General features: G+C 36.3%; 4 protein-coding genes across 5 annotated transcripts; 2 read left to right on the top strand and 2 right to left on the bottom strand.

Annotated features, from left to right (window-relative positions):
* The first annotated feature begins 69 nt into the window (after positions 1–69).
* On the top strand, positions 70–3,328 carry LOC111481586. Of its 2 annotated transcripts, none has more exons than XR_002718071.1 (6): positions 70–209; positions 273–388; positions 476–672; positions 803–907; positions 1,007–2,821; positions 3,176–3,321. XR_002718071.1 is itself a non-coding variant. In XM_023127095.1 (6 exons), exons 2-6 carry the CDS (start codon positions 286–288, stop codon positions 3,227–3,229), a joined length of 2,190 nt encoding a protein of 729 aa, XP_022982863.1. In that variant the 5' UTR covers positions 70–209; positions 273–285; the 3' UTR covers positions 3,230–3,328. The 2 variants fall into 2 exon arrangements, 1 of the variants encoding a protein (XP_022982863.1); XM_023127095.1 differs by having other exon boundaries at positions 1,007–2,737; positions 3,176–3,328.
* Positions 3,329–4,710: 1,382 nt separating this feature from the next.
* Positions 4,711–6,096, top strand: LOC111481704 (dehydration-responsive element-binding protein 2F). The gene is made up of 2 exons (XM_023127272.1): positions 4,711–5,476; positions 5,665–6,096. Exons 1-2 carry the CDS (start codon positions 4,976–4,978, stop codon positions 6,088–6,090), a joined length of 927 nt encoding a protein of 308 aa, XP_022983040.1. The 5' UTR covers positions 4,711–4,975; the 3' UTR covers positions 6,091–6,096.
* Positions 6,097–6,573: 477 nt separating this feature from the next.
* On the bottom strand, positions 6,574–13,095 carry LOC111481594 (DNA-binding protein SMUBP-2). Its single transcript, XM_023127110.1, has 15 exons — positions 12,919–13,095; positions 12,578–12,682; positions 12,336–12,404; positions 11,712–11,801; positions 11,520–11,603; positions 11,075–11,239; positions 10,181–10,368; positions 9,628–9,700; positions 9,436–9,489; positions 8,453–8,710; positions 7,807–8,013; positions 7,589–7,692; positions 7,286–7,430; positions 7,038–7,172; positions 6,574–6,957 (listed from the first exon to the last, which is right to left on the bottom strand). The coding sequence occupies exons 1-15, from the start codon at positions 13,006–13,008 to the stop codon at positions 6,781–6,783; spliced, it is 1,944 nt and encodes a 647-aa protein (XP_022982878.1). The 5' UTR covers positions 13,009–13,095; the 3' UTR covers positions 6,574–6,780.
* A 514-nt stretch (positions 13,096–13,609) lies between these two features.
* On the bottom strand, positions 13,610–20,660 carry LOC111481580. Its single transcript, XM_023127082.1, has 15 exons — positions 20,424–20,660; positions 19,735–20,154; positions 19,383–19,476; positions 18,811–18,997; positions 18,464–18,719; positions 17,806–18,021; positions 17,639–17,725; positions 17,262–17,396; positions 16,763–16,876; positions 16,299–16,546; positions 16,112–16,192; positions 15,779–16,010; positions 15,398–15,496; positions 15,120–15,305; positions 13,610–13,955 (listed from the first exon to the last, which is right to left on the bottom strand). Exons 2-15 carry the CDS (start codon positions 20,071–20,073, stop codon positions 13,857–13,859), a joined length of 2,373 nt encoding a protein of 790 aa, XP_022982850.1. The 5' UTR covers positions 20,074–20,154; positions 20,424–20,660; the 3' UTR covers positions 13,610–13,856.
* Positions 20,661–21,458: the final 798 nt, after the last annotated feature.

Genomic DNA, 21,458 nt, shown 5'->3' with positions numbered 1-21,458 from the left:
AAATTTCCCAATTAAGAAAAATAAACAAGAATTTAAATAATTTTGGTTCATCGATTACCGAGCCACCATCAGGTTGATGTAAATCGTATGTGTCTAACTTCGACGGTTCATTAAAATGGCGGAACGCCACTAAATGATCGTGTTTATCGCCTGTTGATGATCTCCCTTGTGGCATTAGCTTTCGATTCTGCATTTTCTAGCGCTAATGTTAGCTGAGTAGACCGCTCATACTTCAGAGCTTCACTTGGCAATATTGCTAATGCAGTTTCTTGATATTGATTCCCAATGGAGAATGAAACCGAATCTGCCTCTACTTCATCTCTTGCTTGGCGTTGGACAATCGAAGCCCTTGCAAGTTTCGAGGAAGTGAAACCATCTCTATTACATGGTATTTCACTGTCGATTCTCTAGCCGCGCTAGAATCAATTTTTTTGAGCGTTAAAATTGTACAAGTCAGTGTTTCTTCTTTTTACAGATGTAATTGATAACGTTTCAGAATTACTTGATGGTACTAGAAAGAATGGCGTGGAGATGGTTTCATTGAAATGCTTGGAGGGTTTGTTTGGTTCTTTAAATTATATTGGAGAAACTGTTCTTCCTGTTCAAGAATCAAAAGTTATGTTTGATTCATCTGAGAGATGTGAAGATGTTGTTAAACGCATTTATAAGGAGGTAATACTGTTTCAAATCTTTGTATTTAGGTTTCTGAAGTTCTTGGCCCTGTAATTCAATATGTTTTTTTTTAAGTGAACTTAGCCTGATACATACTTTCTGGTTTTCAACTTGGTATGCATTGAAATAGACTCCAAAATCTGCTTTAAGAGTGGCTGGACCAGATATGTTAAAATGGGATGTTAGATCCTTTACTGATCAAAAAAGAGCATCCATGCGTTGCACATTACATAAGGTGTAGAGAATTCAAGACTTATCTCTAATTTATTTGCTTCGATCCTCTTCGTCGTGTATGGTCGGTTGTAAACTGGTTGTTTTATTTCTTTTTGAACAGATGAAAGATGCAATTCTCGATGGTACACATCCTTGTGCTGATTTCTTAATGCAAAAGAGTGGGTTAACACCCATAAATAAGAGGGATAACATTTGTCTGAATAATGAGGATTGTATCGAGCTCAGCGGGAGACTTGATATTAGCTCCTCTGGTCCTCGAGGTCAAAATGAGAAGGGTAAAAGAAGCCCTTTACTTGAGGATGATAGAAGAATATCAGTGGTGAACCCACCTATCTCTAGTTTGTTACCTTCTAAAAGGAGTGGTGTTGAATTTACGTCTGAAGACGAGGCTAGACAGTTACCTGGATGTGATGATGGTTACATTAATGTCAAGAAGCTTAAGCAGCATTCTGCGCATACTTCATTTTCAGAACAGGAAGTGGCTTCTTCACATGAAACAGAGGTGTTAGAAGATTCATCTGAAAGAAGTGTGCTGCAAAATGAGAGAGATGATACTGATCGCTTGGATGAACATCAGATAACTTTGGTGGACGACGAACTTGTAGAGGATGTGCATTTTGGGTCAAAGAAATCGCATCAGGATCAATCATGGATTTCTTGTTATACTATGCCGGCTAGTACACAAGATGGTGACATGCTGGAAGTTGTTTGTGTCGAGAAAGTGAAAGATGGAAGTGAACTGCCTTTTGAACCAAAAACATCTAATCCTTCTCCTGCTGAAGGAAACCTTCATAACACCAGCCCTGACAATTCCAAGTGTGACTCTGGGCATGATTATCATGTAAATGAAACAAATACTATGTCTCCTAGTGGATTTATGTCAAAGACTGTTGCTAGAAATATGGAGGTTGGTGTGTATCCGGATGAGAAAGAGAAAGATTTGTTAAGTGATAGTGATGGATATCATGAAACGATAGACATTGCCACGAGAAAAAAAGAATTTCTTAGTTTGCAATGTATGGTTGATCACGATTCTTTTCCATTAGCTGACAGTAGAGTTCTTGCAGTTTGTGTGAAATGTAATGAGGGTGGTCAGTTGTTGTGTTGTAACATTAGTGATTGTCCTTTGGTGGTTCATGCCAAGTGCTTGAGTTCCTCGACTAGTATGACCGATGAAGGTGACTTTTGTTGTCCTTTCTGCTTGTATTCACTTGCTATATCAGAATACCTCGAAGCTAAGAAGCACGTTGCATTGGTAAAAAAAAATGTTGCTTCGTTTGTTCGTACTGCTTTGGAACATCAATCAGTAGTTCTTCAAGAGGTATTGCAACAAAAGGATTTTGACCCTTCACAAAGAGCTGTAGTTGAGGATGTTGCTAAAATTTGTGAAGATGTGGACTTGGAAAGTAAAGACAATCAAGTAAGTCTAGATGGAGAACGTGTAAATGAAGTTGTTGACCATCAATCGACAACAGATACAGATACCGAACAAATAACAGAGCTATCAAAACCATTGCATATTGCCAATTCCAATCATAGAGAAAACAAGGCAAGTCCTTCGAGTGTAGCATCTGATGCTTTATTAGGCGAGGAAAATGGCTACGAATTGCTGGACCAAGAGTGTCAAGGCAATACAGTTGCAGGTGTGGTGGACCAAAAGTGTCGAGGAAATGTTGCAGAACAGGAAGATGGTCAAAAAGACACCGAGCAGCATGACATTGATGAAATTCTCCACGAAGGTCGTGGGCCAGTTGAACCAGCAGCTATGCAAAATGGTTTACAGTACCAAACTGATGACAGCGAAGGCAAAGCTGCTCGTGCAATTTTCACTGTAAGGAGAAAAATCTTCTGATGATGGCAATGACGAATCTATCATTTCTAGATACTCCATAAGATTTCGACAGAAATGTCATCAGTTAGTTTCTTCATAGTTATATAGTAGTTAGTTACTATTTGCTATTACCCCTCATTGTTTCTCTGGATAACTATATAATTTTCAAGTATGGAATTATTGTATTGACCAGAAGACTAGAATCCACTATAAAGTAGTTGGATTAAAATTTTCATGTTCTACACCATGCTTCAGAAGAAGCGAGGTGCCCTCACTGAGTCGCACGTGCCTCAGCTCCTCATAGCGATTAATTTTTTATAATTTTTTAAAGAAATTTAAAATGTCTTATGTGCACTTCACGCTTAAGTTCAGGGTGTATTTTGCTTTTGTGCTCTTCGCATTTAACAAACACTAATGCTGACTTTGTTTACTGTGCAGTACAAGTCCAGAAACTCATCCATTAAGACGGAAGAAACTACCCTGGACAGCTGAGGAGGAGGAGACTCTATTGGTAGTCATCTTTTATCCATTAATATTTCTTTTTTAAATTAAAGAATTTATGGTAAAAATGATTTCATACGCTTGCTTATCTTGACTAGATATTACCTTTGTATAACATAAATCAAATATTTTAGATTTGTTACTCGCTTTCATGCGTTCATAAGAATTTAAAAAACAAAGAAGTTATCCACGGGTATTCTCTTCTGTTTTCCAGTTTCTCATCTTTATTTCTGGAATGCAAGTTCCTTGCATGTCACTATACTAGTGATTTACTTGTCTCTCTCCTGGAGGGAGTTCAAAAATTTTCTAGCTCTGTTGAAAGAAGTCCAACCATACCGTGGAGAAAGATTTTAAATTTGGTAGTAATGTGTTTCTGAAAGATCGCACACCAATAGATCTTAAAGATAAATGAACTTGTCCAGAAGTCCAAAGTTTAAATGATAGTACTGTCATTCCGGTCAGATTTTCATAGTTATTTAATAGTTTACATTTTTATCTGATCTTGACAGCTGATTTCAGCGATGGCAAGTTAAGTTCTTGTTTCTTCAGGTTACCTCTTTTGATTTGTTAATCATTTCGGTGGATAATTTCACATTCATATGGTAGGACAGATTCTTGGCATACCCTTTATTTAGAGCTTTGACTTTCAGTGATGAAATACTGCACTAGAATCACAAGAAAGATGACATGATGGGGTTTCCAACTTGTCAAAAGTCATTTCGAGGAAGTTGTCATATGACTAAGTTTGGGAGTATATTGGCTTTGAGATAGTAGGATGTAGTTTTAACTAAGCATATTTTAGATATATTATGATCTTTTGGCTGATATGGGTTATGGTTCGAGATTGGGACGATTTAATTAGATGTGGATAACACTTGTTTCTTAGCTTTGGGATGAGAAGAAGGAGATTGATTCCGATTGGTTGCTCGTGGGGCTTGCTTCAGTCCGTAAGGAGCCTTCTTCAATTTGTATACCTTCTAGTAAGCTATTGAAGACATGGTAGCTGTTCTTGGCTATTGGCATGATATGATCGCCTAGCCCTGCATATCAGTTACACTCAATATGTAAGATTTTTGTTGGATCTAATCTTTCATGAAGTGCAAAGCAGTGAAATCGAGAGCCAAAATTACTCCCCAAGAGTGTGTGTGAGAGAGAGAGGAGAGAAGGAAGCATGAACATGAGCATGGGATAAAGATGAACAGGGGAGTCTCAAGAATCATGGCTCAAAGACGTGTGAAAAAGAAGAGCCCGTGAACTTCAACAATGAATCGAGGTGACTTTCTCTTCACTCATCACTCTTCACTCTTCTTCTACTCGCTTAGATTGCTCCATTATAGAATCCAATTAACACTTAGCTCTCTCACACTTCATTTAATTCTCTTACTTTTCCTCTCTTTTTATGTTTGTTTGTGATCAATTTCACTTCTCTTATCTATACTACTTTAGTTTGCATCATTTGCTTGAAAATTCCATATTACATTAACGCCTCTTATTGTATCGTTCTTGTAATGGTCCGATCAAAACGATTTCTTAAATTCAGGGACCCAATTTTGTTTAGAACTAACACAATTAATTTGCATCAAAACATCATTTTTGAAATCAACAAAGAACGTAGGAAAAGCTAGAAACGTGACAACATTTAAAGAGCCACTCCCCAATTGAGCTTCCCTGTACATATTATCCCCCCCTCCTTTCACCAAATTCCCACAATCATCTTTCATCCCTCCGCTCTCCAAAATGGAAACTTGCAGAGACAAAAAAGTCCATTCTTCCCCACTCGTAAAGCCATGGAAGAAAGGCCCTTCACGAGGCAAAGGCGGCCCTCAGAACGCCTCCTGCGAGTACCGCGGCGTCCGGCAGCGCACTTGGGGCAAGTGGGTGGCCGAGATCCGGGAGCCCAAGAAGCGCACGAGGCTCTGGCTTGGTTCTTTTGCCACTGCTGAAGAAGCCGCCATGGCTTATGATCAGGCTGCCACTAAGCTCTATGGCCCTGATGCTTATCTTAATCTTCCCCATTTGCTTCATAATCTTCCTCGTAATGACATTAATAATGGTTCTATATCTAATTTCCTCAAATGGGTTCCTTCTAAAAACTTCGTTTCTTTGTTCCCTAATCCCCGCCCTGCAACCTTTATGCTTAATCTCAATGCTCAGCCTAGTCTTAATCTTATTCACCAGAGGCTTCAGCAGCTTAGAACTCATGGCTTTCTCTCCCCTTCCCTCCCTTCTCCTTCTAAGGTATTTAACTTTTTAATTTTGAATTTGAATTTTCTTCTAGAAAATATAACTTTACTAATAAGAACTTAAAAAAAAAAAAAAAAAAATCAAAATTATTATAAAAAATCTTGATTTTCGATATTTCTACAAGTATTTTGGTTGATAGTGACATTTTAAGCTTAGTTTTACTTCATTTTTCTCTCTGCAAGAAACTTGAAGACGAGAATAAGAATGGGAAAGAAGACGAAGCTTCACTAGGAGAGGAGACAACAACGGTGACAATGGATATGGTGGAAGACAAGCCACAAATTGATCTAAACGAGTTTCTACAACAGCTTGGGATTATCAAGGAAGAAGTCGAGGAGAAGTCAGTTATTGAATCAGAAGGAGAGGAAGGAATCAATAACAATAAGGAAGCAGAATTGAATAATTGTTTGAAAGACGATCCTAGTGATGAAGTTGAAGTGGTTAGTGACGAAAGCTTTAATTGGGATTCAATTATGGAAATGCATCAAAATATTGAACATCATCACTTCGGAAACTTTCAAGTTTATAATCGTTATGAAGATGATCTAAGTTTTTCCAATTCCATTTGGGATTTTGAAGAACACCATTCCATGACAATCATACCTTAAAAATAAAGTTTTTTTTTTCTGTTTCGTTTTTGCATGAATTATGTACTATCCACCTAGGTGGAAGCATGAGTTCGAGGATTTTTTTTTTTTTGAAAGGTGGTATACCTTAGTAAAAATAGATAGATATTTATGAAAAAATTAGATGGTTGCTAGATAATAATGGTATATAAAGAAAAATAAAATCATATAGAAGAAAAATATAAGCGTATATTAGAATATATATAACTATCCAACAAGAGTAATAAAGATTTGCCATACATAAGCAAGTGAGAATATGTAGTAGATACAAGAGTTTAGGAATATATAAAAAAAAAAAAAAAAGACCGATGTAAGTTTAAACGACAATATTATGCTATTATAAATAGGTAATCTAAATACACGAGATTTATAAGAAGAAAATTGATATGATAATGTATTCGAAATGATATATATATATATATATATTATTATTATTAAAAGGGGCCATCAGCCTGAGAGGGTTAATGAGCCCCAACTTCATTTTATTATTAGAAGTCGATGGAATAATTATGCTATAAGAGTTTAAAGGGTAATCGAAAATCCAAGAAATTCAAGAAATTCCACTCATGTTTGGAGAAGCCTGAAAATTCAATAAATTCCACTTTCCAGATAACAGTTCCCCCCCTAGACCAGCCTAAATGGAAGGCATAAGAGTGAAGTAAACTTATACTACTACTCATTCTGATACTCAGAGGCACTAAGATACTCACCATTTTCTTCAAAATATTCGATTAATCGCTTCAAAAATGCATCGTGAGTCACCGTATCGGTGTCGCAGACCAGACAACATTGCCTTCTAGCTCGAGTCACAGCTACATTCATTCGTCTACGGTCGCTCAAGAATCCTACCTGCATCGTTTTTAGAAGAATTTCCTAATGCAAGTCCTCGAAAATTTGAAGTTCATAAGCTTTTATACAAGAGATGTTACCTCCTTCTTTGAATTTGATCGAACCATGGAGATGACGATAGCTTCCTTCTCTCTTCCCTGGAAGCCATCAACTGTGGAGATTTCAATGCTTTTAAGTCTGTCTTCTTTGCTTCTTAACATTTTCAGTAACACAACCTGCAATTAATCCAATATTAGATCTAGAAATAGAAAGCATATTTGATTCATTTGATCGGAGTTTTCGTGTAAGCATCAGTTCTAGAACAGTCCGAGTAAAATAACCTTTATACCTGTGCAGCATAAGGAGTTATAATTCCAATTTCAGAAGGTTGAACGCCACTTTGGATTAGTCTCTTTGCATGCGCCATGGCAACCTCAGCTTCACCTTCATTTAAAGTGCTTTCTTCCTCGTCCTTCCTTTCTTCCATTTCACACCTGAGGAAGAGCATTATGAACCATCATTATTATCAACAAATTAGTCTCAGGAAACCGCATTGTAATTCTCTCTATTTCCAGTAACGTAGACAGGGCATGCTGGCTTCTGGACAAGCTTGTCTTATATCCAATGTTCAGTTAAGGTTGGAATGCAATACCCTGCTGTGTCTATGAGCAGAATGGTAGGTTCAGTTGATGATGTCTTTTTCACATCCTCAAGATCATAAAGCGTATGTGCAGCAACACTTGAATGAGCTTTGATCTGTAATTCAACAATCGAAGTTCATAATTTTATTGTTCATGATCAGCCAAACAGTTCTAAGTCCAACAATTAAAAGTACAATCTATAGATCACATCCAGGTATGATACGAGTACCTTACTATCATATAGCTCTTTTGATGACCAATCCATGATAAGTTCATGCATACGATACTGGACGGTGAGCATAGAGGTTACTTCATTTCCATACATGTCAGCCAGGCGTTCAAATAGGGTTCTTCCAAGTCCCTTCTTCTCTGCTTCAACACTTTGGATTGTTGGAGGAAGCTGAAGATGGTCTCCGGCAAGAATGCATCTTGATGCCTGAAACAAGCATCATGTCCTTTAAATTGAGTTTGACACGAGTACAACCAATATTTCCATATTTGCCAACATCAACTTTTGAATCCGTGAAATTTGTGGAACTTCTAGAAAGCATTCTCCACATTTTCCTTTTTCTAGAGAAACAGAAAAAGCTCAGCATTTCAAATAAAAATGTCTTCTTTCAGCATTAAACTATTGTCTTCAAGTCGATGTCTCGAAGAAAATCATCACTACCCAAACAACAAATCAGCTACTCTTTTCTTCAGATATCTAGGATTTAAATGAAAAATAAGAAATGTATGAAAGAAAAAATATCAAGGAAGCAAGCAAAAACATGAAAAGAATATACTAGTACATCCACAGTTGAGAAGCAATCTGTGTCAACCTCATCAGACAATCGTCGATATGCTTACTTCAATAATGCATTGCTAATCATTACCTTCAACAGAGCTATCCAGCATGCAATTTCAAGAGCTTGGGCAGCTTCATCAATTATTACCAAATCAAATGAAATATTATTCAGTTTGCGAGAAAATGCCCCTGTCAAAGTTGTTAGAACAACATCTGAATTTTTTATTACATCTGTTACTGCTAACTGCTGCCTATTCCGCTCTTCCTTTGACAATGTTCTAAGCTCCTTCTGGATGTCTCTCCGTGTGTTTCGGTCCTTGGCTTTCAGAAGCTTCCCATTCAATGCCTGAAATAGTTGCTCAGAAGAAGCTCAAGAATAATTCTTTTAGAATAAGAGGGAAAACTATTTCATCAAACCAAAGCAGTTGGACTAACAAAGGACCGACTTAGGAAGAAAATCATTCAAGAAAAATGCCTCTAAAGTGACAGAATACAAAAAGAAACAAGGCAAATTAATACGCCCTCACTCAAGCAAAGCATTTCTCTATTTTCAAAATAGCAACGAACAAATTTGAATAAAAGATCTCATGGTCGCAAAAAGAACTGTCTGAACAAATAAAGATCACCGACTTAACCAAAACCAAGTAATAGAATGGCTCCCCTCACTTCAAAGTACCCAAAAGACCTAGAGAACAACCCATTCATCTCCCCAAAGCTCTATAGGCTGTGCACTATCGATAGTCCATCACATTACAGGCTCCTGCTACTGTATGTGGGCCTAACTAGCAAACAAAATAACAATAAAATTAAAAATACAGCCGAGTTGTAAGATAGGATAGGCTGCTGATAGTTTATCTATACCAACAAGACAGGAAAAGGGTTTTTCATATGGAGGAACCTGAGTAAAATCCTGAACAATATGTTTGATTTTAAAAATATACCAGAAAAGATTGTCCTCAACTCCTAGATGTTAGGGAAGGTAACAAGAAAACTAACATGCTATAATCTCACATGCGACATTTGATAGATAAGACGCAAGACTCTGAAGTGTAAGCATTGTCAAATTTTTACCTTCATCTCTTTCCGGATATCATTTGCAAGAGAACTATTGTCCCCACGCAAGACCTAGAAACGAAGGAATTTATGAGAAGAAAATTTTATCTTAATTTTATGGTTTATTGCACTGAGAAAAAAAAAAAGACACCATCACGAAGCTGAAGAATCTGCTTTAGTTCTTATGGCCAAATAGGTGATTGTGCATACCTGGGCATCTAGAGCACTCTCCAAGACTTGAGGAAGTAGACGAGCAGGATGACCCAGTCTCACCAACTTTACTCTAATCATAAGAATGTTAGGATAAGTTCATCTATTTGCTACCCTCTTTGGGGATAAAAAAAGAAAAGAGGAAACAATGCAAATAATAGCACCAGGGCAGGAAAAATGAATGGCATTAGCAGTCTATCCAAGATTCCTCAACAATCCAAGCGCCAAGTTGTTATGTCAAACATCCCATTTCAATCAAAAGATATACTATTGTTTTCTAACTAATGTTCCTTGTTTTCTTTTGCCTATGCATACATGTTCAGACACACGTACATAAATATCAATATAAGGTTATGCGCAACATTTGTGAAACCAATCCCAATAACATTCAACTTGATAATGGACCAAAGTTCAGCATACTGTTGTAAGAAACTTGTGCACAAATGTCTATTCTGGGGTAAATAATCTTTATATGATGACAAGATGCCTTTTTCTCTGGAGTTGCAGCTTTCATTTGACCAATTAACTCAAGAAACTTGCAGTATTTAGTTACCTGTGAGGAACAAGTCTCTCAACAATGTTGTCGACAGCAATATTTGAAGCAGCACATGCTAGAATTTTTGATCCACGCTTTACTTCTTGTAAGATAATTTCCACCACTGTTGTGGTTTTTCCGGTTCCTGGGGGACCATGCAGCAGAAATACATTTTTTGCTGATAGGGCCTTTGAGATGGCATCTTTCTTTGGAGAAAGGAGGACAAAAAAAGAAGAGGTGCTTAAATGAGCAAACTATATAAAACCGTAAGCATTAGCAGAAAGAAAGTAGTAGAGTAACACTTCATAGTCTGAACCTGGTTTATGTCAAGAAGTAAGAATATAAGTTTCCCAAGATGTCGAAAGCAAATATTCAAGAAATTGTGCATTAAGAATAACAATGTGCAAAAGGGAAGGTTATACTGCATGTCAATCCCAAGCCAGGGTGAAGGAAATTATGAATAATGTCCCACAATTGATCAAAACAAAAGGCGTAGTTGATTTGCTAAGGTCTTGTGCTAGAAGCCCTAGTCATCTTGAGGTTCGCAACAATTCCCCTTCCCAACAATCTTCCCCTTTCCCTTTTTAAGTTTATTCTGATTGAGGTACATTTTTGTAAACTCCTCTAAGGATAAAATATACTTCAAACATAAATTGTCAACATATCCAGAAGAAAGTTTCTCCTCCTCGTAAGTGAAAATAATAATAATAATAATAAAGCCATAAGGTAGAAAAACTTAACATAAATTTGAACTCTCCAGAAGGGAGATATCAGCCAAAGTCAAAAAGTTATTTTTCTTGGAACGAAAGCATAAATGCATGCATTAACCGCAGACTATCCACTTGAAGAAAAAGAAACTTGAAAAAAAAAACAATAATCTATGAAGAAAATGTAAATTATCGGCTCATTAACCTGAGAGTGATCAAGATTGGAATTGAAGGGTTTGAATTTAACATCAGTTTTGGACATTGATGGTTGCCTCTCTCCAAATAATACAGGAATAAGATCAGCAGCCGGTCCTCTATGTACCCCTTTGCTCAATTGTATCAGGGCATCCTTCATCCTACGATATGTCACCTGAAAAAGAAGCAAATACCAGATTTTCTTTCACAACGGATAGTCAAATAAGTATTATAGGGCTTCCTGGGTTCTTCAATTTGTTATCATAAGATTATTTAGTAAATGAAGGGATCGGAAAAGGTAAATTATAAATGAGAAACTATGTCCTCCTTAGACATGTAAATTACAATAATCATAATTATTATTATTTTAAAAAATAAAAAAAAAATAATTTAAAGTTCATAATTGTGAAATAAAAAAATAGAAGCAAAGTACTAAAAGCTTTGTTCTGTCAAACCTCGTTTGCCACTTTCTCCAACCGTAGAGGACTGGATAAACCCTCTTCTGGGATGTCATCAAAAGCAACAGTAATCGATGAGTCCTGTAGACATCACCTTTAAATTAGAAGTAGCAGCAGTGAAAAGGAGAATCACACATATCAAACCAATCACAAAAAAAATGATAATCCTGTATTTAAAGTGAAATGTACCTTCAACCGATAAACTACTCCTTGACCAAGAGAAGGAGAACCTAAATCAGCTTTGTTTGGTTTCAAAACTACCACATCATGTGTGCTAAACTGCAACAACAGAAACATATGCCATCAATTAAGGGAGAGAGTAGGGAGAATATAGCTACAGGAACAAAAATGGCCTTCGATTGTAATTGAGGGGACACTAAGATAATTCCAACACTACATAACATGAAAAGGAAAATAGATAGAATAAGAAGAAGAAATAGAAATACATCAGGAAAACCATGACACTAGCAGGTGTCATGAATTACGGAGTGTGAGTTTGTATACCTTTGGAAATTTTTGCTAACATTTGATTATAAGCTTAATCACTTATATTTAGAACCACACAACAAATTAAATGAAATAGGCAAAGCTAATCACTTAAAATGTTCTATTCTCTAACCCTGGCAAGAAGAACTCTGATTACCCTGTCTAGGCTACGTGAATCATTGTAAACACACTGTGTACAAGCTAAGTAGTTATAATTGGAATACGGGAGAAGAAACGATGAAAGAAAATTTGTATTTTTAGAAATTTAGGACTTCACAAAACTAGAGTTCCATAAGTAGTTGGAGGAAATTGTCTACTTCTTCTCACCTTGTGGGGAGGAAGAACGTCTCCCTTGTTTGATTGAAACTCAAGAAGAGTTTTTCCCATGAGCCCACTCTGACAACAAAATCCAAGGCAGAAGAAATGTAAGAAAACCCAGATACTTAGAATCTACATGAACAACGCAGAAATCCAAGAATAAATGAAAACACTACTGAAATCATGCATAATCACATTGGTTTGCATTTCAATTTCAAACAAAAGATCCAACATATGAAGTTAAAAACTACCGAAGCATCAATACACTTCAAGTTGAGAATAGTAGAACCCTTTTTCTGAGCGGTCTCCAAGTTCCTGGATGCACCGGAGCTGATAGACGCAGATATTTCTGCATCCTGCAAAATCAGGCTCTCCAATTTAGTAAAGCTAGACGACTTGCATCACTCTACATCAATCGCAGAATACTCACAATAAGAATTTCGTTACTGACGAAAGATTAAAAACAAACATCATTGTTAAAGTAGCCATTGATTGATAACGAAGTCACACACAATCTTCAACTCAACATTCATTTTACGTTCAAATTTCAGTCCAAGAAGATAAGGAATTCAAACAAACTTGGAAATGGGACCTTTTCGATGTCTAAGAGTGGGGCCGTGATGGAAACGAATTGCTCCAGAGTGATAGGAGCTGATTTCTTCTTGGTTTTGCTTCCCTCCATTGTCGTTGTTGCCGCTATTCTGATCGATGCAGAGAAAAGGAAGCGATTGAAGAACTCCTAAAATTTAAGTTAAAATGTCACTTTAATTATCCTAAAAACCCTTTTAATTTCGTAAACTTTTAATATTATTTCGTTTTGCTTTTTAAAACTTTATAATATCCATTAAGAGTGATTATTTTAATCTCTAAACTTCAATATATATATATATATATATATATATATATATTATTATTGTTATTATTATTATTATTATTATTTATTTTATAATTTTGTTTATATTGTAAATGCATTTAATTAGTTATTCAATTAATAAACTTCAAAATATAAATGTGACAAATTTAAATAAAAATTAGATTTATTAATAATAATTTCCAACGCTACAACATGACAATTACATTGAAAAATGTCACGATCATATTATCTTTCGTTACTACACTAAATGTAGTATGAAGATTTAAACTTTTGGACCACTCGGATTCGTATTTATTTATCAAATTTATTATTAATTTAATAAAATATAATGTTAAAATTTTTATTTAAAAAAAAAAAAAAAATTAATTCCAGACCACAAAAGGGGATGTGACCAACCCTCAGAAAAGAATGATGAACAAATCATATCATATATTATTATTATTATTCTGTGTGGTTCAACTTTGATTTCAAAATTTAATCATAAGTTTGAGAACAAATCTGGGCTTCCGGGCAGTATCAAAGATGATGGTGTTTGTTGTGCAATCTTCTTGTTCTAGATCACAGACGCCCAGAAGCCAAAAAAAATAAGCTGCCATCTCGCCATGTTCTTTAGTGCCATGATGATGAATGCAGCAGAGTATGTGGGACTACCTTTTTCAGTTGTTTTCTATTACACATTCCTCGGGTAACCCGAACTCTTTTTTTGACTGAACGTGTCGCCTCCATGGATCGTTATGCAACTTGTAGTGTAGAACCTGCTCGAGATAACAACAATTACGTGCCAAATAATGTCAGGTTTCTAGACGCTTGCATGAATACACATGCTTTCAAAAAAAAAAAAAAAAAACACCATGAAGATGGAAGCTGCATGATGATCCAAGATAAAAAATTGTAACCGTCCAAGACCACTGTTAGCAGATATTGGGCTTTCCTTTTCGGACTTCTCCTCGAGATTTTTAAAACGCATCTGCTAGGGAGAGGTTTTCACACCCTTATAAAGAATGTTTCGTTCCCCTCTCCAACCAGTGTGGGATCTTACAAAAAATAAAGTTGTATGAATTTCGAAAGAGAAGAGCTGAAGAACTAGTATAGACAAACTATGCTATAATCTTGGTTCATTGGTGCCTTCAGATGGGCAGGGGGGTGATTTAGCATGGAGTTTAACGAGACGAGAGCAGGTCAGAAAGAAGGGGTGGGATTTTCTTTTTCATGTTCAATTCATTTCCTTAGGTTACCGAGAGAGCTATTGAGAAAGTCCCAGAAAGGGGTGTGAAATCCCACATTAAACGGAAACGAAACATTGCTTATAAGAGTGCGAAAACTTCTCCCTAATAGACGAGTTTTAAGACTTTGAAGTTGGTGGAGATACGCAACGGGCCAAAGCGGACAATATCTATTAGCGGTGGGTTTGGGCTATGTCAAATGGTATCAAAGTCTGATACCGAACGGTGTGCTAGCGAGGACGTTGGACTACCAAGGGGGTGGATAGTTAGATCCCACATTGGTTGGAGAAGGGAATGAAACATTCTTTATAAGAGTGTGGAAACCTCTCCCTAATAGACACGTTTTAGAACCATAAGGCTGGCGGCGATACGTAATGGACCAAAGCGGACAAAGCGGTAGACTTGGTGTTCAGAAGTTTTCCCACATCCGGAAGAGAAGGAGAACTTATACATGGTTTAATACAAGTTCATTTAGGAAAATAAGCACAATTTTAAAGACTTTCGACTCGGCTTCTTCCTATGGACACCAAATACGAGGTGTGCACATACTCTTTTAGACATCGACTCGCTATATACAGGTGCGAAGGTCCGATTCGTACAAAATACAAGCAGATGGCCAGAAACCACAGGCAAGAATATACCCAACTTCTAACTACTAAAGCTTTTAACAATTATCAGAAGGAAAAAGTGTATTACCTGGATAACTGTAGCAACAACATCATCATCAATTAATCGAGAATATTCATCTGCCCAATCCTCCTGAAGGCCGTAAACGGCATTCTGTCTCTGAGCTTCCAGCATTACAGCATCACGGTATATGAATCTCTGCCAGAGTTTCCGCACATTTGACAGTTTGAATTCAATTTCTGATTCGTTAAATCCCTATAAAACCGAGATCCTAATGCAAAATTATTCGACATTCCTTCGGTGTATGTTACGATTTCATTTACGAAGTTAGATTAAGCATAACTTACCCTAAGAATGCTGATCAAATTTGGGATATCATCTTCTCCTATTCGAACAGCAAAACTCTCGTAGTTGAGAACATTCTCATATGGAAGGAAAATTCCATCCTGCAAAATACGGAAAAGAAAAGAGTCGTAAAAACATGGTTGTTCACGTTCTCGTAGTTGAGATGTTCACGGGGTGGAGTGGGGTGAGGAGGGGTAGGGTTGGGCATACCCGTCTTCATCCCTGCCCTATTTAAATCTTCGTCCATACAAAATTTCTCATTTAAATTCTCAGGAACGGAGCGAGGATTCACCACGGAGAATTCGCTCATTACAACATCTACACTACTAAATAGACCTCAATGCCTGATTCCGCATCAGAAGTAATAGAAGGTGCAGTTTTACCTGAATGATGACAGGAATGCATCCTTGCAAAATACTATCTTCCATACGCCCGCTCCAACCATCACCGGGCATCACGCCACAGAAAACAGAATTTGCTAAATCTTCGTGATAATTTTCAGAACGTAATGGGGTAACAATAACATCGTCTACGTGTTGTTTCCCAAGCTTTCCTTCCTTGTTCGGGCTCGATCCGAACTCTTCCGCTACTTTTTGTCTGATACCCATACTATACCTGGATAATCAAGCTCTTATTAGGGAAAATAATATCCAATTCTTCAGGGCTCAATCCATAAAGAATCTTTAACAGTAAGTTGCAACTACTATATATCTTACGTGGACTCTGGTCTTCCCTTCGTGTAAGCAGGTCCAAGATTTCCGTTGAAGAAGAAGAACGTCTTCCGCTCTGCACGTGGTCTGCAGAATATTGGATTAAGAATTTAAACAAACTCAACTCTTTTACTGAAGCAACAAATATAAAGAAAAGACTTGAGAGATGTTTAGAAGAATCAATGAATTGTACCTAGCCCAAAGTTTTTTGCTCATTCTACTTCCATCAGGACGTTTCCATGCAGGAACCACGAGATCTTTGTCGGGGTCAAAGCAAGGATGATTTCCCCTTTTGCTCGAAGGTATACGATCCCAATTGTCCCCCCAATAAGCTGTGGTTGAATGGTTGTGTTTAGAGTTCGTGTTGCCCCAGTGAACCAACATCATGCTGTTCCATATCTCCTTGGGGGCATAGCAAGCACCTTCGTCCCATGAAAAGAACTGTCTTTAGACATAAAGTTGATATATTAGTATAATACGCATAACCTACCGTTTAAGAAAAAAAAGTTCTATAAGCAATGATCTTGAATAAGAATCCTACAGCAACAGATAGAATCCCCATAAAAATACCACTAAATCGAATCCCCATAAAAATACCACTAAATCGAGCACCAGTGCAACCCCCCCCCCAAACACACCCACCCACCAAACACGTACCCATATATGATCTCGTCCAGATGAACGATTCCAGTATGGATACTGCTCAACAATGTGATCATGTGCCTTTCTGTAGAAATCCAGTGTTAGAAAGCTCCTCAAGCCCAAGTGGTCCTGGAAAGTAAATGCAATTTAGGCATCAAACTACTTTTCTCAACTCAATCGATTATCATTACTTAAAGCGTAGTTGACTTGTGACTGTACTTTTCATAGAACAATGCTTATGTGTCTGCTGTATTTCTGTTTCGTACATAAACAGGGCTCGTGAAGAAATCTATTGGATCAACACCACTCAGCTCTTATCAGAGCTAGATGATTGTCATAATAATTCGGATTAAAAAGACCTAAGAACAGTGCCCGATAATAGAACTACACTTCCACATAATCGTTTCAACGAATTTGAGCAGAATATACTTTAGCAGTTCAAAAGACATACACAGACATATACCACACAGTAATATGCTAAACAGATCTGCAATAGATGGTTGTACATGCCTACCTTCAAGCTCAAGTGAGGCGCATCGTCAGCCCGAGTAATGATGCATGAATCAAGAACTGGGACAAAGAAAAAATCAGCTTCTTCACCATTCAAGGTTCGATGTGGACTAGCTAAGATGCTCTCGTAGAAAGCCATCTACGAGGAGGAAAGCACCAAATCTTTGTTATAATGTATCCTAGAGGATGACTTGACTAAGCTATGTTCAAGTATTAAATAACCCATAAATTCAAGAGTTAAAGACAGAATCATGACACCTGATAAGAAAATTAACAATATTAATTTTGGAGGAAATGATATTGCAAGGCTTATACACGAGCATTACGTTAACCATATTAACTCACCACTTGACCAAAAAACTTTAACACAAGAAGTCATACCTCAGCACCATACAAATCGTCTGTCCACACTGTTGCATTCCTGTGATCGTAGATTCTGTTAACACACTCAAACTTCCAGTGACGCCCCTGCCATACCAAATTAATGTTGCGTTATGAAGCGTGCAAAAGAAATGTGACTAGAAATGGAAAATCTATCTCATCTAGACCTGAAGTAGATGGCTGTTGAAACCTGGGGGCAAATCGTAAATATATATCAATGGCCTTCTTTTATCCACCGTAGGTTTAAGAATAAAATTTTTTTCAGTGATATGCAGACGATCCGGTACATCGATTTGAGCCGGTAGTAGCCATTGAGGCCATTCCCTCACAGATATTTGAACAGATGGAATGCTGCAATCAACTCCATACCAGCCCTTGTTACACTGCAGTACATGCCAGATTTAGCTTCAGCATGAGAAATGACAGATTAAGGTGATGGGTTATAGTAACTTTAATATATCAATAATTAAACATTCCTCCTCACTTGTGGTCTAGAAAATTTGCAGAAGAAGTTGGGAAGTTCTATCTAAGCTTATAGTTCGATATCCATTAATCCAAAGTTAATGGTCGGTACTCAGTTATTAATTTGATGATATAACGTTTCAAAATACTCTTCCTAAATGTTCTTGAAGCGTTATATTTACCCAAATTCTAATAGTTTCATACATTTTTAATGTGATTCTCCCCATGTTCCTCATCTAACATAAAAATAGCAAAAATAAGAGAAGATAAACGAGGCAAATTCCTACTCCTCCCAGCTAAAAAAGACAGAAAAGAATATTAAACATTTACAAATAATAATAATAATAATACATAAGAAATTACCTGACAAAACCCCCCCATGCAATGCCCATTTCCAGAGCACTGATTGATACAAATGCAAGATACGGGTGTTTCACAGAACCTCCCGAGCAAACAGTCATATTTGCAGTCACATTCCTCTTTAAATTTCACCTTTGAAGCATATGCTTCAGCTGGGTCTACATTGCACCATCCTGGTTTGCTTCCATTTGTGGTGAAAATATTATCCAAATCAGCTTTTGTCCAATCGGTAACTTTAGGAGCGTTTGGATCAGAGGATCTAAAACAGAGACCTCGACATCATCAAATCAAGCAAAAAACAAATCATCTAAGAGGATACATTTCAGCTCAAGAATATGGATTATTATTACCTCGTTTGAAAACCACATGCCTCAGCTACTGGACGATTTGGATATTTTGTGCCTTCCCCACAAAAACACATGGCTCGTGTTGTGTCACAATAAGCAGGGCAAATCGAGACAACCCAGGACCCATATGGTTCTCCTTCTGAACCAGGGCGGTTGCATTCTAACTTCACTTTCTCAGAGCATCCTTCACCTATTGAAACCGTAGTTGATGTGCAGACAAGAGTAATTTAAAAGACTGCTACAGCATCAAACTCAAAATATAATGAAATAACAGAGCGATTACTAATTTTGTAAATTTTTCTATTGCAGTAAACGTGGATAACGAGTCAAATTACTGATGGAAGTTCGTTCGAAAGACGTATAGTTCAATCAAACTTGAGCCCAAACGAAAATCATCTTCTTCTTTTTGTTTTTAAATGAAAAGATTCAATACATCTTGTGGCACTTAATGTCAATCGTCTGATAGTATACATAAGAAGGAAAGCCTCAAACAGATTTCGACTTGCACTCTAGCAGTTTCTCAAGAAAAAATTATGAATATCCATGAAATAGAGAAAAGCCGTTAAAAAACTAACCACTATATCCATGAAAGCACCGACATTGTCCAAATTCATGGTTACAAACACCTTGCCCACTACAGTCATTTTTGCAACCACTGCCACCTACTAACTGCCAGAAGAGATCGAGTTCGTTATAAAGAGATCAATGTCACGCAGCAGAAGTTAAACGAAAAGCTTTCAATAAAAATCTCTAAAGAAACTTAGCTATGGAAAGAGTTTAAGAGAAAAATGAAGAAATTTGAGTCTACACTAATTGCCTATCATCCGTGATTGAAAATAATATCGAATCGAACAATGAAACAAAACCAACTCTTACGCAAGCTATAGGGTGAATTATAGAGAGAATTTTTTCTCAATTTCTCACTACCTCAACAATCTCGAGTTTCTTAGCATTGGCATCACAACCAGAAAGCCACCGCCCAATATGAGACTTCCACGGTGCACCATGATAAACAACTGCGTGGTGAGAATCGGGAGGAAACTTATGATTCAAATCGATCGCTGGACCTGGATCTTGTTTGACATGGTTGTTATAGGTTTCAGTAGACGAATTAACAGCGAAACCAGAGTTCGGAAATCGCCTTAAGTTATCCAAAGAAGGCACCAAAGGAAAGAAGAACAAATGAACCACTGTAACCAGTGCAATTATAGAAGCAATTGAGGCCCCAAGAGACCATGAGCAATTCAATTTCTGAGAAAAAGCCATGATCTCAGACTCCTAACAGGGTCTGTATAATTTACATGAAACCAAAACAACCTTTCTTCCCTCAATCGAGTTCCCAACAACCTAAAAAGATAAGAACAACCAGCAAAAAAAGAGGATTAAACCCACATTCCAAATTCCAACACCAAGAACTTCAAATAAACATCAAAATCTGATTTCTACCATGAAAAGAAACCCCACACAAGCCATAAAAATCAAGACCCAACAAATGAAATACAAGAACAATCCTTCACAACCCTAGATATCAATTCTTCACAATCACCAGAAAAAGTTGACCAGAATATACCACAGATTTCAGGGAATGAAAGAGAATAGGAACAAAGAACAAGTACCCGAAGCAGGGGGGGCTGAATTAGAAGAAGCCAATAAGAACAATTCAACGACAGATCGCGATTTCCATGGAGACAGAGTAGCAATTAAATAACATCGTGCGATTCCGGGCTTTTGCTGGCAAACCCAGATACAAGAACAGAATCATTATATAAAAAATTGAGGAAATTAATATATAGAAATTCTGACAAACAAAGAAGAAACCGCCAAACTCCAGAGGGTGTCGCTGAAGACGAAAGTTTGAATAGCATTAAAGACGCAGACGGTAAAATATTGGTCTTACGGAATTGTTTTTTATTTTTTTAATTTTTTAAATTTTTAATTATTTATTTTTTTATTGAGTTGAAATTCAACGGAATCGTAAGGCCGTTGACCTTTGGACAGTTGGATTTGTCCTTTAGTGGGGATGGTGTGTAATGCGTGAGGATTTATTTCGTAAACAATTTGTTTTTATCAAAACGCTAATAAATATATTATTTTATGAAATCAATTTATTTATGTTAAATTATGGTATTATTAATAATAATAAAAGTATTAATTAATTATTAATAGTTTTTTTTACGTCTCTAAATCTATCTTAGGTAAAAGTAAATTAGTGTCTAAATTATAAAACAAAAATATTAAAATTATATGTCAAATAACTAATTTCGTATTGGCGTTTAAAATATTAAAATTATATTAATGATTTAGTTGAATTTTTTTTAATAGAATGGTTAGTTGTTCAATTTAATTTTTTTAAAAAATCATGTGTAAATAACAATTCTCAGGACAAAAAATAAGAAAATTATAAGCAATTTCATGGATTCAAGAAAATTATTTCTCAAATTGAAAATAAAAAATAAATAAATATTCATAATTGGTTTTATTTCATTTTATTTATTGGTATTTTGTTATTATGTTAACATTTGATATTTTATGTTATTGATTAAACGTGGGTTATTTAATTTCATTAAATATGAAAAATATTTATGACTTTTACTAATTTGTTAAGATTTTTTTTTTTTTTTTTTTTTTTTTTTTTTTTTTTTTTTTTTTTT

Source organism: Cucurbita maxima, unplaced genomic scaffold, assembly GCF_002738345.1.
Source record: "Cucurbita maxima cultivar Rimu unplaced genomic scaffold, Cmax_1.0 Cma_Scf00007, whole genome shotgun sequence".
Lineage (NCBI taxonomy): Eukaryota > Viridiplantae > Streptophyta > Magnoliopsida > Cucurbitales > Cucurbitaceae > Cucurbita > Cucurbita maxima.
The sequence above is the reverse complement of the archived record's forward strand: the minus strand, read 5'-3'. Positions and strand labels throughout refer to the sequence as shown.